We start from the raw sequence: 17,314 nt of genomic DNA, 5'->3' as shown, positions 1-17,314 counted from the left end.
TGTGTTTAGTGTTAGTAAATATCGTGTTTTATAAATTTAAAACTTGGCTAAAGGTGTAAAAAGGGCTTAATTATACATTAAAAATATATTACACTACACACGCATCACAACGCTTCACCAATATTCGCTCAAGGGTTGCGTTGATTCTGTTTGTGAATGCACTGCTTCGCCAAAATTCCAACAATTATAAACAATTATAAATACCGGATGCAAAACTGTAACTGTTGGTTCGAATGTTCGATTCATTCAACGTTAAATTCATCATGTAAATGTGTAATTGTTGTGTTTCTTGATTCTAGGAAGTAAAATTATTATATATATCAAATTACAAGAGGGGTTTGTGCCAGCTACTTTTGTAACTTTTGATTTTCTGCCACTATAGTTTACCTCCTTTACTTTTGCACGTCAGCTCTTCAATGTGGATTTGAGATATAAGAATGAGAATTGTAATTATTTATTTTTTCTAACATTACAAACTTACTTAAAGCAGAAAGAATGCCATAAATTCATGATGCTTACATGCCTTCCTCCTCCACCATCGAACACAACACAGGTACATAAAAAAAACATGATCTATTTTCATCTTAAACAAAATGTATGCATGGCCATTTCAAATTAATTAATTTTAGATTAACTGGATTTGTTAATAGGAGTGGGCTGATTGTTTTACAAAACTTTCAAAATTGATCAGACTATTATATTGGGTCGGATCTATAAAAAGCCATGATCAATACGTAATGCGTACATAATCAATAACCCGCTACAACGCGCGGGTTAACGTCAACTCGTATATATATATATATATATTTCTTTTTCTATTTTTAAAGTAATTTTTATCTTTATACTCTTACATTTTTAGGCTATGTGGTGTCTCAGTTTTCTCCAGACTTTTCCGTGTGACACATTAGCGCCACATCAGTTTTTTTCTACTTTTCCTTGAATTTTCCCAGAATGCGCGTTGTCGTCCCACTTTTCCCCAAAACCAAATTATTTTAAATCAATTAAAACTTTAAAACAAATAAAAAGAATTCTAATCAATCACATAAAATATATAAAACAAATTACATAAATTACACAAACCTAACTAAAATTATTCGGCCAACCTAATTAAAATTATTACACCAACCAAGTTATCAAATATTTAAAATAAAAAAATATATATATTTATATAATTTATAAATGAAAAAAAAACCCTTGCAAAACACACACAAAAACCTTAAAAAAAAAAAAACAAACAAACAAACTCCTCCCCACTTTCCCGTAATCCGGTGAAGGGTCTCCAAGAGCTAAGGAAAAAAAGTTCCCTAAAATCGGGGGGTGGTGTTCCCACAGGGTCGGACCTCCCCCAACCCTTCCCCGAACTCCACATTGAGCTAGTGATGAATTCAGGATTTTCAGTGGATTCACTGTATTTAAATGATCCAATTTCATATGACCGGACACTAAAATTTCAGATCAGTTTGAGGGTTCGGATCGGATAAGGTTCATGACATAATAAAACATAATAAAATATGATACAACAATAAATAAATAAAAACATCAGTCATTAGACTCATGTTATCTTACAAACCAACCAAACACGTTATTAGAACCCATAAATACACATATGGTCTTTATATATAATAAAAAAAAAAGTTTCATTCCATTACCAAGAAAACATAATAGAGCAAACCCTTTCCATTTGTTTATCATTTACCAATATTAGCCAACCAAAAGACCCTAAAAGCCAACGGGCATTGTTTAGGTAGAATAAAAGAGAGAGAGAGAGATCATAACGGGTTTGTTTGGGTGTAGCAGTTCTAAAAAAGAGTCGGTAACAAGGATCGAACAAGGAACAGCATGTTTAGAGCATTCATATCCATTCTATTATATTTTCACCTAAGGCCGTCTTCGAAAATAATAAAAAAAAAAAAAAAAAAAATTGGACCCTGTGTTAGATAAAAATTTTGGGCCCTATTCGCAAATTTCCATGTATTATAAAGTCATCAATTATTTAATCACTAAAATTTACGTGAAACTAATTTAAATAGTTATTTCTAGCTAAGCGTAGTTAGTAATTTATTAATTAAAGAAAAGATATAGTTGACAAAATTAGCCATTAAATGTCATATACAGCTAAAAAAACTAAAAAATGAAGCTAAAATAGAAAATTTGGAGACACCAGGATTAGAACCATTGTCTCCTTGTTGTCTAAGCAAGGCAATAACCACCCCAACCAGAGCTTGTCTGTGTCATTTTTTGCTTCAGTATATATATATATATATATATATTCTAGCTTATACAACGTAAATTCTATACAAAATTTAAAAAGTTTGGGCCCCCGAAGGATTTGGGCCCCGTGCCGTCGCCCACGCCACACCCCCTCAAAGACGGCCTTGTTTTCACCCTAAATTACACTAAAAAACACTACATTTTCTCTCTTCGTTTCAATTAAATATTTTTTTATACTTTTATCATTACTTTTTCTCTCTCCTCCACTCACAACCACTTTCAAAATATATTAAAAAATTATAGGGGATGAACAGTGTCCCCCCAAATATACAGATGATATTTTCTCCCTCCTCTACTAACAACCACTTTTTATACTTTTTATATTATAAAAACTCTACACACATAATTTGATGGTATGGATGTGAATGCTCTTAAAAACCAAAGCCTTGACCACCGGACTTCTTCATCATTGTTAGCTTATCCCATATTTTATTTATGGGCCCACTCCATATTTTAGATAGCAACTCAACTAAAATTCAAAACACAACGGGTTCGGATGAACCCGGAACCCTGTACATAGATCTGCTCCTGTCGCCAGCAAAACCCACGGTCAAAACTCAGAATACCGATTCATCACCGCCTTGACTATACCCTTTACCACCACCATATCAGTTTGTATACGACTAATGGTAAATATATGGGCCCACTCCATGATACGGATAAATGATCAGTGGGCTAAAGGGCAGTGGATAGAGATGTTATCAGTGGATAAATGTACAACTGGGGTTACTAATAATAGTGGATTAGTAGCAGTGATTAGTTAACAGTGGATCAGTAGCAGAGGGTATTAGTAACAGAGGTTAGCAACAGGGGTTGTTAGTAGTGGGTGGTTACAACAGGGGTTGTTAGTTAGTTGAACGGTTACAAAGATTGTTAGCTGACAGTTGTAGGGTTGTTGGGGTGGGGTTATAAATAGTAATAGTTGTAATAGTATAGGGTATCTTGTGAAATAATAATCAGTTTCCCTCCTTAATTCTCTCTTAACCACCATTAACGAACTTTCGGAGCTTATTCAATCATTAAGTTCCCTGAGCGTTAATAGGACTTGACCATTGTTAATCAATCTCAAGTTCATTCAATTTCAATCCTTATCATTGGTATCAGAGCTGTCTATCCTTGGACACTCTCGATTCAATTCAATTTTGAACCCTAATCAGTCAATTGGGGAATTTGTTGCGTTCAATTTCGATTCTTGAATTCGGTCATTGTTTCGATCGAATTCCTTCAATTGTTGTTCGTTCAATTCATTTTCCAATTGATCCTTGTTCAGATCAATTCCATTTTCAAAGATGACAAAGAGACATGGCCATAATGATACCGATGATGCTGAAAGCAGTCAGCAGATGAACACTCGGATCAAAGAAAACACAAAAGAATTAGAAGAAGTAAGGAACATGGTGACTGGATTATCCTTACAGTTGACTCAAATAGTCAATAACCAAAGCCATGGCAGAGATTACCAAAGACAGGGTCCGCAACATGAAGAAGAAGGATTCAATTTTGCAGCAAGATTGACCAAAATTGAATTTCCTCGGTTTAAAGCTGATGATTTAACTTCATGGTTGTTTAAGGTGGAACAATTCTTTCAGTTGGATAGAGTGTCTGATGCAACAAAGGTCAGACTGGCAGCCATTCATTTTGAGGAAAAAGCATTACAATGGTATCAATCTTTTACTGGACAAAGAATTGAAGGAGAAGTTTTGACTTGGGTGGAATTGATAGAAGCTTTGAAGGTCAGATTTGGAAAGCTGTTTGATGACCCTATGACTGATCTTAAGAACTTGAAACAAATCAGTTCTGTTCAAGAGTATCATGACAAGTTTGATGCAATTATTAGTAGGCTTCAATTGCCAATGGAGTATGCTTTAATTTGCTTCATGGCAGGATTAGAAGAGGAGATACAATTGCAGGTAAGAATATTCAATCCTAAGAATATTCAAGAAGCCTTTTGTGTGGCTAAACTACAAGAAGCCACTATTAAAGCTAAGAAGGGAAGGGTTGGTTTCAAACCACCCATCTTACCTAACCCAAGTAACAATAAACAACCAGTTCCATTTAGTAAGTCAGTGGGTTTGGATCCTAAAAGGAATGTGTTTAGGAAGACCTTAACTAAAAGTGAAATGGATGAAAGAAGGTCTAAGGGCTCATGTTTCAATTGTGATGAGAAGTATTCACAAGAACATATATGCAGGGGTAATAAGAAACCTCAGCTGTATCACATAGAGGTTGAATGGCTAGAAGAAGAGGATGGAGATGAAGAGAATGAAGTTGAGATGGAGTGTGCTCAAATCTCAGTAAATGCAGTGGAAGGAAATGATAGGTATAAATCTATTAGGGTCACTGGTCATTTTGGGAAATATGAATTGCAATTGTTAATGGATACGGGGAGCTCACATAATTTTTTGGATATGGCATTAGCCAAACAGTTGGGGTGTAGGATGGTTAAAGGTCTGGCTATGTTAGTCAAAATAGCAAATGGTCATGAAGAAGTTTGTGATCAGATGGTAAAAGGGTTCTGCTGGATTATGCAAGGAATTCAATTCACAGCTGATGTGTATGTAATGCCTTTGGGAGATTGTGATATGGTTTTAGGGGTACAATGGTTTACAAAGCTGGGAAGTATTAAAATGAATTATAATGACAGAACTATTGCTTTCAAGTTTAATGGTCAGAAGGTAGTTTTGAGAGGGCAGTATGGAAAGAAGTTTTCTCAACTTAATAAGGGGAGTTTGAAGAAAATGGAACTGCAGAGGGCTGAATTGTCTATGGTACAGGTATATGCTATTGAAGGGTGCAATACAAGTACTTCAATGGTACTACAGAAAACTCAGCAGTCTAAGGAGCAACAGCACCAGTTACAAAGGCTATTGGAGGATTTCAGGGATGTCTTCCAAGATTTAAAGTCTCTACCACCATCTAGGGGCAAGTATGATCACAGAATTCCATTGAAACAAGGAACTGATGGGGTGAATTTTAGGCCTTATAGATATCCTGTGGTGCAAAAGGATGTGATAGAAAAAATGACTAATGATTTGTTAGAACAAGGGGTAATTCGGTCCAGTACCAGTTCTTTTGCTTCACCAGTGGTTCTAGTCAAGAAAAAAGATGGTACATGGAGGATGTGTATAGATTATAGGAAACTGAATCAGGCTACAATTCCTGACAGGTTTCCTATTCCATTGGTGGAAGATTTGATGGATGAATTATATGGTACAAAATTTTTCTCTAAATTGGATCTCAAGTTTGGGTACCATCAGATCAGAATGGATGATGCAGACATCCATAAAACAACATTTAAAACTCATAATGGTCATTTTGAGTTTTTGGTCATGCCTTTTGGGCTGACTAATGCACCATCTACCTTTCAAGGTTTAATGAACCAGGTTTTTAAACAATATTTGAGGAAATATGTACTGGTTTTCTTTGATGATATATTAGTATATAGTCCTTGTTGGGATACTTATTTATCTCATTTGAAAGATGTCCTATCTGTATTATGGCAACATCAGTTGGTTGCTAAGAAAAGCAAGTGTGAATTTGGAGCTACTCAATTGGAGTATTTGGGGCATATAATATCTCAACAGGGAGTTGCAACTGATCCATCAAAGGTTTCTGCAATTCAACAGTGGCCGGTACCAACTAATATTAAGGAGTTGAGGGGATTTTTGGGCCTCACTGGATATTATAGACGATTTGTGAAAGGGTATGGAAGCATCACCAAACCCTTAACTCAGTTGCTTAAGAAAGACTCTTTTCAGTGGTCGTCAGCAGCTCAACAAGCTTTTGAACATTTGAAGAGGAGTATGTGTCAACCCCCAGTATTAGCTCTGCCAAACTTTCAAGAAACCTTTGTGGTAGAAACAGATGCATCTGGTTTTGGAATAGGTGTTGTTTTAATGCAAAAAGGTCACCCTATTGCTTATATCAGTAAGGCCTTATCTCCAAGACATATGTCCTTGTCCACTTACGAGAGAGAATTATTGGCTATCATTTATGTTGTCCAAAAATGGCAACCATATTTGGCTCATGCTCACTTTGTGATCAAGACAGATCAACATAGTCTGAAATATTTGTTGGATAGTAAGATTTCCACGCCTTTCCAGCAAAGGTGGTTATCTAAATTGATGGGATTCAACTTTGAAATTATGTACAAAAAAGGTGTCGATAATAAAGTGGCTGATGCATTATCAAGAGTGAATCATGGGGAAATATTACAATTAGCAGCCTCATCTGTTCATACAGACATATGGGCAGCCATTAAAGAGGAGTGGTCTAATGATGTGGAGTTGTTAAAAATCATTCAAGATATTCAACAGAATCCTATGTCTCACTGTTATTATAGTTGGTCCAATGGAGAATTAAGAAGGAAGAGCAAGTTGGTCATTGGTAGTTCTACAACCTAAAGGCAGCAAATACTGCAGTGGATGCATGCTTCAGGACAAGGAGGGCATTCTGGCATTCATACTACTACTAGCAGAATTGCTAGACTGTTTTATTGGCCAAAGCTGCACAAAGAGGTGAAAGCTTATGTTAAGAATTGTGTAGTTTGTCAGCAGTGTAAGTCAGAAACAGTGGCTTATCCTGGGATGTTACAACCTCTCCCAATTCCTAAAGGGGTATGGGAAGATATAGCGATGGATTTTGTTGAAGGGTTGCCTAAATCCAAGGGTAAAGATGTCATTTTGGTGGTGGTGGATAGGTTAAGCAAGGGTGCCCACTTTATCGCTTTACACCATCCTTTTACTGCAGTTGATGTGGCTCAGCTATATTTGGATCACATATATCGGTTACATGGCCCTCCTAAATCAATTATATCTGACCGAGATAAGGTGTTTATTAGCAATTTTTGGAAGGAACTAATGCTACTGCAAGGGGTAGAGCAGAAGATGTCTAGTTCATACCATCCCCAAACAGATGGTCAAACGGAGGTGCTGAACAGATGCTTGGAGGGTTATTTGAGGTGCATATGTTTTGAAAAACCTCATGAGTGGGCTAATTGGTTACCCTTGGCAGAATATTGGTATAATACCACTTATCAGTCAGCTATCAGGTGCACTCCATTTGAGGTCATCTATGGTCAGCCTCCACCTATACATTTACCATATTTACCGGGAGAAAGTAACAATGAAGCAGTGGATAGAAGTTTGGTAATTAGGGAGGAGGTGATTAATATTTTGAAAGAAAATTTGAAGAAGTCTCAACAACGCATGAAACAGTTGGCTGATGCTCATCGAACGGAAAGGAGTTTCCAAATAGGAGACTGGGTATATTTGAAGTTACAACACTACCGACAGCAGTCAGTGACTCAGCGGCCTAATCAAAAGTTGACAGCCAAATATTTTGGACCATATTTGATTTTGTCTAAGGTAGGAGAAGTAGCGTGCACGTTGCAGTTACCAGCTGGGTCTGCTATTCATCCTACAGTACACGTATCATTGCTAAAAAAGTATTATGGTCCTGAGCCTACTTCAACAGTGGTGGTTAATGAAGAAGTGCTGCAAACCACTGTTAGGGAACCTGAGAGTGTGGTGGACACTAGGGTTCTTAAAAAATTCAATATAATGTTGGTGCAATGGTTGATTAAATGGAAGCATGTGGGGGTGGAAGATGCAACTTGGAAAGATGCTAAGATGATGATGCAGAAATTTCCAAATTTTGATCCTTGGGGTCAAGGATCAGGTTATCGGGAGGGTATTGATACGGATAAATGATCAGTGGGCTAAAGGGCAGTGGATAGAGATGTTATCAGTGGATAAATGTACAACAGGGGTTACTAATAACAGTGGATTAGTAGCAGTGATTAGTTAACAGTGGATCAGTAGCAGAGGGTATTAGTAACAGAGGTTAGCAACAGGGGTTGTTAGTAGTGGGTGGTTACAACAGGGGTTGTTAGTTAGTTGAACGGTTACAAAGATTGTTAGCTGACAGTTGTAGGGTTGTTGGGGTGGGGTTATAAATAGTAATAGTTGTAATAGTATAGGGTATCTTGTGAAATAATAATCAGTTTCCCTCCTTAATTCTCTCTTAACCACCATTAACGAACTTTCAGAGCTTATTCAATCATTAAGTTCCCTGAGCGTTAATAGGACTTGACCATTGTTAATCAATCTCAAGTTCATTCAATTTCAATCCTTATCACTCCACTCTTTTTATTTATGGGCCCACTCCACTCTTTTACGCTATATGCAACCCTGGTTTGTCACTTTCATATCACATCTATATTCACACCATTTATTTGAGATCGACCTTCCCAGCACTCCACTCATCCCACTTTGCAGTAACAATATCACACCTTAAATCTATGGCTTTATACTTGATCCATGTTTTTGACCCGCTCATTACCAAATTGCATCAGTGGTGTACAAAACGTCAAAACCGAACAAAATGGTCCAGTGGTTCATACCAACAAAACCCAAATATATGGCGACACACCCGCTCTGTTACATTTCAAAAAACGTAACACCACCTAGTGGTTTCACTTATTCAACATTCATTCTTCTAAGGTTTTATAACTTGGAGCTTTCTTATGAATGTTAAAACTCAAAAAATATGTTCTCAAATTCCTATTTACCTCTCAAGAAAAACACAACAAAAAATAACACTTGTGTAAGCTCCAACGAGGAGAACGTAACAACTACAAATAAAACTCGACTTTTTAAACCTGTCTTTTGCTTTATACAAAAATGAGATCTTTAATTAAAGCTGAAAAGCATGTAATTATGTAAATGACTACTTTTATCATATACTAGGTTATAGACCCATGTGTTACATGCGTTTGAGGATAGAAAATTAGAAAATGAAAGACTTTAAGATAATCATGGAGTTGATCGAGTTCTTTGGAAAAAATGTGTGTTTGAGTTTATATAAACTTGAATGAGTTTTTAAAAATAAATATGTTATTGTTGAGGTTGGTTGCGTTTGAAAGACATAGCAATTATAAATTTTGAACTTTTTTATATTTCATTTTATTTCTTGCATCACACATAATAAATATAAATTTTGATGTGAATACATATAACCCTGATATTTAATTATACATACAAAATTAAAGAAAAATATAATATTACTCATTTTAAATGATGCGTTTATGAAGTAAGAATTTTGTTTTTGAATACAAAAGGATTCGTATATTTTATTTCAAATTAATATTTTGTTATTTTAAAAAGTGTTATCAAATAGAAGATAGAATGGAATTAGTTCATTATCTAAGATTATATATATTGTTTATATATATGTTTAACATTTGTGAAAATGATAATAACAAATTACAAATAAAAGTTTGAAATTTTTGGTTACATCAAGTAATGATGGATGTATATATTTTTGGTTATCTTATCTTCTTTTGATAAGTATAATTTTAGTTATTAAAGTAGAGATATTATATTAAAGTATAGGTAAATAGATAACTAATATTAAGAATTAAGAATATTGAAGAGATATAATCATGAATATAAGATTATTTTAGTATATATATATATATATATATATATATATATATATATATATATATATATATTAAATTCAATCATTTAATAATCTTTATATTAATTTACTTATTATTTATTATGTTTGAGGTAATATGATAAATTGCCACATGGACTTTTAGTGAAATCTTTAATTATAAAAGAATGCCATGTAGCATTAAAGGGATCTTTTTATTAGTATTAGAAGATTAGAAGATTAGATTTTAGTATTTATATTAATTAATTTATGGATACACATAAATAAATAAATAAATAATGCAAAGGCGTGAAAATTGTGTCCGTCTATTTTGGTATCCTTTACGATAATAAAAAAGTGGTGGAATGGGGGATCTTTTTATCCGTCTAGAATTATGATTGGATTCAAATTAGAGTAAAGTCATTTGTCTCTCTCGGAACATTTTGCATGCCTTTGCCTTTCAGGTCTCAATCGGTCTCTTCTTTTTTGACTCTTTGCGCCCCTGTTATCCCCGCTGTTACGCTTCAGCTACAGTAATTCCGTTCTCTCTCTCTCTCTCACACAGTTGCAGAGAGAGACTCTTCTCATTTCTTCAAAGAATTTCAGGTATTGATGCTTATTTTGTTAACTGTATTCGCACGACAGCTTACAGATTCTATCATTCTTCGTTACGAACTAAAATTTTGTTGATTTTGCATGCATACAGGACTTGAATTTTGGTTAATGTTAGCCTGTTGTTAGGCATTGTTCAACTTTAATTCTAGTGTGTTTGGTTGGCTGTTCAGGCGCAATTACATTTAGCGTTTTCCATTGTTGATGTTCGCCAATTAAGTACAGAAAACTGAAGATAGAAGAGGAATTTTGGTAGTAACTGTTTGAGATAGTAATTTTGTTTTATTGGATCATGTGAATAAGTTAGATTTGGAAGTTTTTAGATTTTTTAAGAATACTTTAAATAGACCTAAGACTCATAACCGCATTGCGCAATTTATGCACTATTTTGTTTAGTATAAAAGGCGAACGTGTGCTCATTGCATAGGCAAGGCTTGTTATACTGATGAAATCTGTGTATTTGCATTTCGCTTGATGCTATAACTTTCTTGCTGTAAAAAGAGCTGATAATTTAGCTATGGTTGTAATCCACATTTTGTATGTTAGATTCACCGTTGTATATTAGTAATTGAGCGGAAAGTCTTTAACAAAATTTGGCTCAACCAAGTTTCCTAAATAATACCGTATTGTCTCTTGGTTTTTCAACTATAAGGTACACGTCTTAGATAAACCGGTACTCGTTAGCTTCAGTGCCACTTGGAATTTGAAATATTAATACAAACGATAGCTAGTTGAGCTAGGGAACAAATGTGTCTTCGAAACCTCAACAAATAATAATTGCTTCCTTGATCCATAGATTACAAGCTTTTAGTTACCAACAACTGTAGGAACTCTAATGCTCAAGGAGCTGAAGTCCAAACCTCAATGTAGAGATCCTTTCACCACTTACTCTGCTTTCATTAATGTTACCTTCATATGATGTATTATATTTTAATAAAGTATATCACTGTTGGCTGCTGTATATGCTTATGAAATTTGAGTAACATGTAGTTCTCTAACATATTGGTTTGCAAGACTTAGGGGAGTGGAGATGCCAGAAATCCAACTGGGTGTCCATACTATAAGGTCCCATGGAGCTAAAGTGGTGCGGGCTCACATGCACGATTGGCTTGTTTTACTATTTCTCATGATCCTAGAAGTTATACTGTATGTCATAGAACCATTCCACCGCTTCGTCGGGGCGGATATGATGGACGACCTTAAATACCCATTGCAAGAGAACACCATTCCCTTGTGGGCGGTTCCGGTAAATAGTCTTCAATACGTATTACACAAGCACACAGGAGTCACCACGACACCTTCAATTATCTATACTAAACAGTTTCTGGTCTTGTATCTAACAGATTATTGCCGTACTATTGCCTCTTATGGTCATACTCATTTACTACTTTGTTAGAAAAGATGTGTACGATCTGCATCAAGCCGTACTCGGTAAATATCGTCTATAAAATATATACTTTCTTGCCTGCCAAGTTTTGTGACTTAGTATATCTCCTCATGTGTCACCAGGCCTTCTGTTTTCGGTACTTATCTCGGGAGTCTTAACCGATGCAATTAAAGATGCTGTTGGTAGGCCCCGTCCAGACTTCTTCTGGCGCTGCTTTCCCGATGGCAAAGGGGTTAGTTCTCATAATCCTAATGGTTTTCACCCTTTTGAAGGATATAAGGTTTAGTTTAGAGTAAAATGCCATTTTTCGTCCCTGAGCTTTGGCCACTTTTGCGACTTTCATATATGAAGGTTTGTTTTTCTACATCTGGATCCAAAAGGTTTGAAATCTTGCCATTTTCATGTGGCTCGTTAACTGCATCCATTTTTCTCCATTAAGTTAGAGGTATTTCCGTCTTTTTTGTTAACTTAAAGGGCAATTCAGTTTTTTTCAGGGGTATGCGGTCTTTTTACATAAAGTGAAAAAGCCCAAATTGCCCTTTAAGTAACAAAAATAAAGAAAATACCCCTGACTTAACGGAGAAAAAGGATGGAGTTAACGAGTCGGATGAAAATGGAAAATTCAAACCTTTTGGATCCAAACGCGGAAAAACAAACCTTTGGACGAAAGTCGCAAAACTGGCCAAATCTCAAGGACGAAAATGACATTTTACTCTTTGGTTTATGTTACCAATTTCGATCTGTTTTTTACCATCATATTATACACCAGGTTTTTGATCCTGTTACCAGTAAAGTCATTTGTACCGGATTAAAATCCGTCATTAAAGAAGGACATAAAAGTTTTCCGAGCGGGCATACATCTTGTAAGTTTTTTATTCCCACTTAGACGGTCTCCTTGTTTTTAGTTTTAGCCACAAGATAATTTAAAAAATGTTTATCGTTCAACGTGTAGGGTCGTTTGCTGGTCTTGGTTTTCTCTCCTGGTACATGGCAGGAAAGATTCGGGTATTTGATCGTAGGGGCCACGTGGCAAAGCTTTGTATCGTTGTCTTCCCTTTACTTGTTGCAGCCTTAGTTGGCGTTTCACGGGTTGATGACTATTGGCATCATTGGCAAGATGTATTTGCAGGAGGTCTTCTAGGTTTGTGTTGACAAACACCTGCTTTTAAAACTTGTCTTTCTGTTATTTAAATATGTTTAAATTGATTATTATATTTTTCGACTTATGTTCAGGTATAACAGTTGCTTCATTTTGTTACTTGCAATTCTTCCCCCCACCATATGACATTGATGGTACACCCTCCAATCTTAATGTTCATTAAATGATCCAGTTGTAAATTATTACTCTTATTTTTTTCCCTAAACGTTTTGTTATGGTCGGTATGCAGGATGGGGACCTCACATATATTTCCAGATGTTAGCAGAGTCCCGAAATGAGACGCAACCTGGCAATGTTAACGGTCTAAATGTGACACCATCGGAGATTGAGAGCGTGCGCATTTACTCACACAGGGGCATGGGAGTGTCAGATGACAACATGAGTTCAATCCTGGGTGAAATGGAGAGTGGGAGAAGATGTTAGTTAAAACGCGCGTGGGAGAAGATGTTGGTTAAAACGCGTGTTAACTGTTTGCTTATCTTCTCAGTTCTGTAGAACCAGTTAGCTTCGTGGATGGAAACGTTGACTGTAGTTAAAAAAACTGCGTACCGTGTATGCACATATGTGTGTGTAGGTTTGTTCATTGAATAAAATCTTTTAGACTTTTGAAGGTTTAAACTAGATGTGAATACAAGTAATAGACTGATGGTATATCTTGAACCAAAATCATGTTATGTGTTAACCTGGAAATGCATTAGCTATGATATGTTATGTAAAAAGTGAGATTCAGTGTAAAAAGTTGTAGCTTATTAAATTAATTTCGTATTGTATTAAAAACTAAATAGTTTATTAAAAAATAAAAATAAACGAGTTAACGTTATCCTGCGCGTTGCAGCGGGATGTTGATAATGAAAGTCTTTAGTATGTTGATTATAGATATTGAATTAATATGTCGGATCTTAAATGGGTATAATACTTTGTAAAAGTCGATTAATTGATTTTCGTTATATACCGACTATATATATAATAAATATTATTTAAAAATAATGTACGCTTCTTCAATAAATAAATCTTATGATACTAACATTTGTATTAGTTTAATTGGTTATATTGTTCTATAAAACTTTAGGGTTTATAATAATTAGGAACAAACCACAGGGTGTAAATTGTAATTCTTTAGAGTTTAGAGGTTAATTTTGAAAGTTTAAAAAAATGCACACTAAAGATTTTGTTCATCACTTTCGTAACGGCTACATGTGATCGGGACGTTCCATTAGTGGTGTTGTCGCAATGGAGGTTAGATATTGGTGGTAGTGGTAGCGCTCCCACCCCCTCCCTCCCTCCTTCTGTCTCCCCCTCTCTTTCTATATACCTTGTGGTTTGTCCACTTTTGCCCTTTCAGGCCAAATTTTAAAATTGCACTATTTTCCTCCCTAACATTCTCGAAACGTGTCATTTCAGTCCAAAAAAAATAACCCGGTTAAAAAAAACCCCATAACTCAATTATTACAGGGATGTAAATGGGATATAAAGTAGAGGACGAAAAAGCCGCATAACTTTAAGAATTTTTTATTTATTAAATTTATTATTATTATTGTTATTACACACAGTTAGGGATGAGCATTTGATACCGGGTACCGGTACCGAATTTCCCGTACCGAATTATTTTTGGAACCAACTTTTGCATTTTTTGGTATCGGTACGTTTGGTTCGGTACTGGAATTTTACCGAATATTACCTTCAATACCGGTACCGTGCCGAATATTATAGGTACCGTAATCCTTATTTGGCGATTTTCGATACTGGTACCGAGTTCATCCTTACACATATCTACATCACCACCACCAGACAACCACCACCTGTAAAAACAAAACTCAAACCCATGTTAGATCATAACAACTCTCTCTTTCTCTCTCTCTCCCCCTAGCTCTCTCTCTCTCTCTCTCTCCCAATACAGTTTGGTGGTGATGATGGTTGTTTGGTGGTGGCGGCGGTGGCTGTGGTGGTGATGTAAGGGGATGAAAGAGACTTTGTGTATGGGTGTAGAGATGAGCTCTGTATTGGTAGCAAAAATACTGGTACGATACCAGTATTTTAAGGTAAAATTCAGTAAAATATCTGTACCGAACCAAAAACGGCAAAAAGTGGGTACCAAATCGGTACCGAAAATAATTCGTACGGGAAATTCAGTACCGGTACCCGGTATCAAATGCTTCTCCCTAACTGTATAATAATAATAATAATAATAATAATAATAATAATAATAATAGTAATAATAATAATAATAATTCTTAAAGTTATGTGCCATTTTCGTCCCTATACTTTATGTGTCATTTACGTCTCTGTGATAACTGAGTAATGAGTTTTTTTAACCGGGTTAATTTTTTGGGCAGAAATGACACGTTTCAAGAATGTTAGGGAGGAAAATGGTGCAATTTTGAAATTTAGTCTAAAATGACAAAAAATGAACAAAACAAAGAGACGTAAATGACACTTAATTCTTCTATATACATACACACGTATACTTGCATATGATGTTTGAATGCAAATGGTTTACTTTTTATATATATAATATATATAATTGTCAGCTTATTAAATACGGTAATTAATAGTGTAAGTGTGAAACTTACCATATTTGTTTATGGTTTGGCAATGTCTACTAAGACTATGTGTTATAAAGCCCATTTGGGGGCGTTATGCGACATGTGACGAAATGCATAAGAGAAAGGCTTTATGAGGCGTTATATCAAAAGAGAGTGTAGTGGTAAAGGGGTTATATAACCCCTTCAATTATACATACATATGTATGTATATATATGTGTGTGAGTGGGGGAAACATGTTGGAGAAGATGACGCCGCGAAGGAGATCACGCCGGAAGAAAAAACCCACCCCATAGCGCCCAAATATGCGAAATAGAATACAACAAGAGTATAAGTGTCTAAAAATAGAATGTACAACAATACTTGCTAAAGCGGGAAAGTACAAATATGCGAAGCGTTACACAAGGCCCATTTTACGTATAAGTCTTCCGTACGACCCAATAACGTAGTCCTAAAGCCCGTTTTCAAACACGAGCTCCATAAAGTGTCGTATAACATCATTTTAATACTAAAACACGTAAATTAGGGTCGGTAGTCGATGTTTGCGCGTTCGTTCATTGGTTACGTTAAAAATCGCGTAAAATGCGTCGTTTGTCGTTTTAATCCTTTTTCGATCCAGTTTCACCGGCGGTTATTAAAATTTAATCACGAAGCTAAATATATCGTAAAATTTCAGTTTTGAAGGTAATACGCGTCTCCGATGCTTCCGTTTCATTGCCAGTGCGCTCTTACAGTCGCGTTTTTCGTTCACGTTTGCGTCTTGTGACGTTCGAAAGCACGATATATTCACAAAAATAAAATCATAAATATAAAATATTCGTGGGAAATTCGTATTTGTCGGTGTTGTCAGTATTTTGTTTGGTTTCAGTTCGTTACCGTTTAATATTCAACAGTTTTCCGCAGATCATCACACGCGTACTGTATAGTCGAATAGGTGTTCACACTCATACTAAAGGCCTAATTAAGTTAATTTACATCTAATTACACTACTTTTAATCGTCCTAATATTTGTTTTGCGCGTAATTAAGGGTCGTAAATTAACTGTTGTCACACCCTGAACAAGCACTCACACTTGGATCCTTACCCAACGATTTGAACTTTGGACCCTTAATCCAAGTGCAAGTTCACAAATCAACATCATCATTGAACTGTATTAACTTCATACTTGGTTTTTAAGTGAAATTAACGAAATGTCGTACATGTTACTTCCTCAGATCGCAGAAACTTGTAAAGGAAGATAGAATAGTGATATGATTGACATTGGGTTAGTTCAGGTGAAATTACCAGTTTGCTCTTGTCAACGTTTTATAATTTGACGGTCAACTAACGGTCATTTACAATAAGGACTTGATTGATTCCAATTAACAACCACAAGGACTTGATTGTTCTTTTTTTGTCAAATGAGGGTTGTATATGCGATTAGGTGTAAACCTTATGGACTCAAATTGTACGTTAATCTTTCTATAACCGTATAGATTCCCTACAAATATTCTATAAAAAATGTTAAAAAGTACACTAAATATAATGTTTTTAGTGTGTTAAGGTAAAGGGAGTGGTTACCTATTTTGAATAGGTAAACTCCCCATTCACCAAATCAAACAGTGTCACGTCAATTTACTTATTTTGTTTACTTAATGCTCAAAAATGTTGGCGGTGGTGTACTTATCTTGGATTAGGTAAACTATTATTTTTATTAAAAAAACATAATAAATGAAAATAGGCGGCTTCCCCTGACAAATTGCCTTCCCCGCATCGGTGAACCTTCACCAATTCTAATTCCTCACCGATTGGTAACCTCCATCGATGACGGTGTTACCGATCAGTAAACACGTTTGCGGGGTTTACCTCCCACTCCACTCACCCTAAATATTGCTACAATGTATTTATTTATTTTTTTTTAACTT

At 35.5% G+C, this 17,314-nt stretch overlaps 2 protein-coding genes across 4 annotated transcripts; both read left to right on the top strand.

The window, feature by feature from the left end:
* Positions 1-3,560: 3,560 nt before the first annotated feature.
* On the top strand, positions 3,561-6,674 carry LOC110924592. The gene has a single exon (XM_022168587.1). It carries the CDS (start codon positions 3,561-3,563, stop codon positions 6,672-6,674), a length of 3,114 nt encoding a protein of 1,037 aa, XP_022024279.1.
* Positions 6,675-10,117: 3,443 nt separating this feature from the next.
* LOC110922221 (lipid phosphate phosphatase 2) lies at positions 10,118-13,535 on the top strand. Of its 3 annotated transcripts, none has more exons than XM_035986574.1 (8): positions 10,118-10,317; positions 11,335-11,569; positions 11,667-11,754; positions 11,833-11,942; positions 12,480-12,573; positions 12,663-12,851; positions 12,944-13,003; positions 13,099-13,535. In XM_035986574.1, the coding sequence occupies exons 2-8, from the start codon at positions 11,354-11,356 to the stop codon at positions 13,290-13,292; spliced, it is 951 nt and encodes a 316-aa protein (XP_035842467.1). In that variant the 5' UTR covers positions 10,118-10,317; positions 11,335-11,353; the 3' UTR covers positions 13,293-13,535. The 3 variants fall into 3 exon arrangements, with proteins under 3 accessions (XP_035842467.1, XP_022022219.1, XP_022022220.1); XM_022166527.2 differs by having other exon boundaries at positions 10,119-10,317; positions 11,338-11,569; XM_022166528.2 differs by having other exon boundaries at positions 10,123-10,317; positions 11,344-11,569.
* The last annotated feature ends 3,779 nt before the right edge of the window (positions 13,536-17,314 follow it).

The sequence above is a fragment of the Helianthus annuus genome, chromosome 17 (genome assembly GCF_002127325.2).
Source record: "Helianthus annuus cultivar XRQ/B chromosome 17, HanXRQr2.0-SUNRISE, whole genome shotgun sequence".
Lineage (NCBI taxonomy): Eukaryota > Viridiplantae > Streptophyta > Magnoliopsida > Asterales > Asteraceae > Helianthus > Helianthus annuus.
The sequence above is the reverse complement of the archived record's forward strand: the minus strand, read 5'-3'. Positions and strand labels throughout refer to the sequence as shown.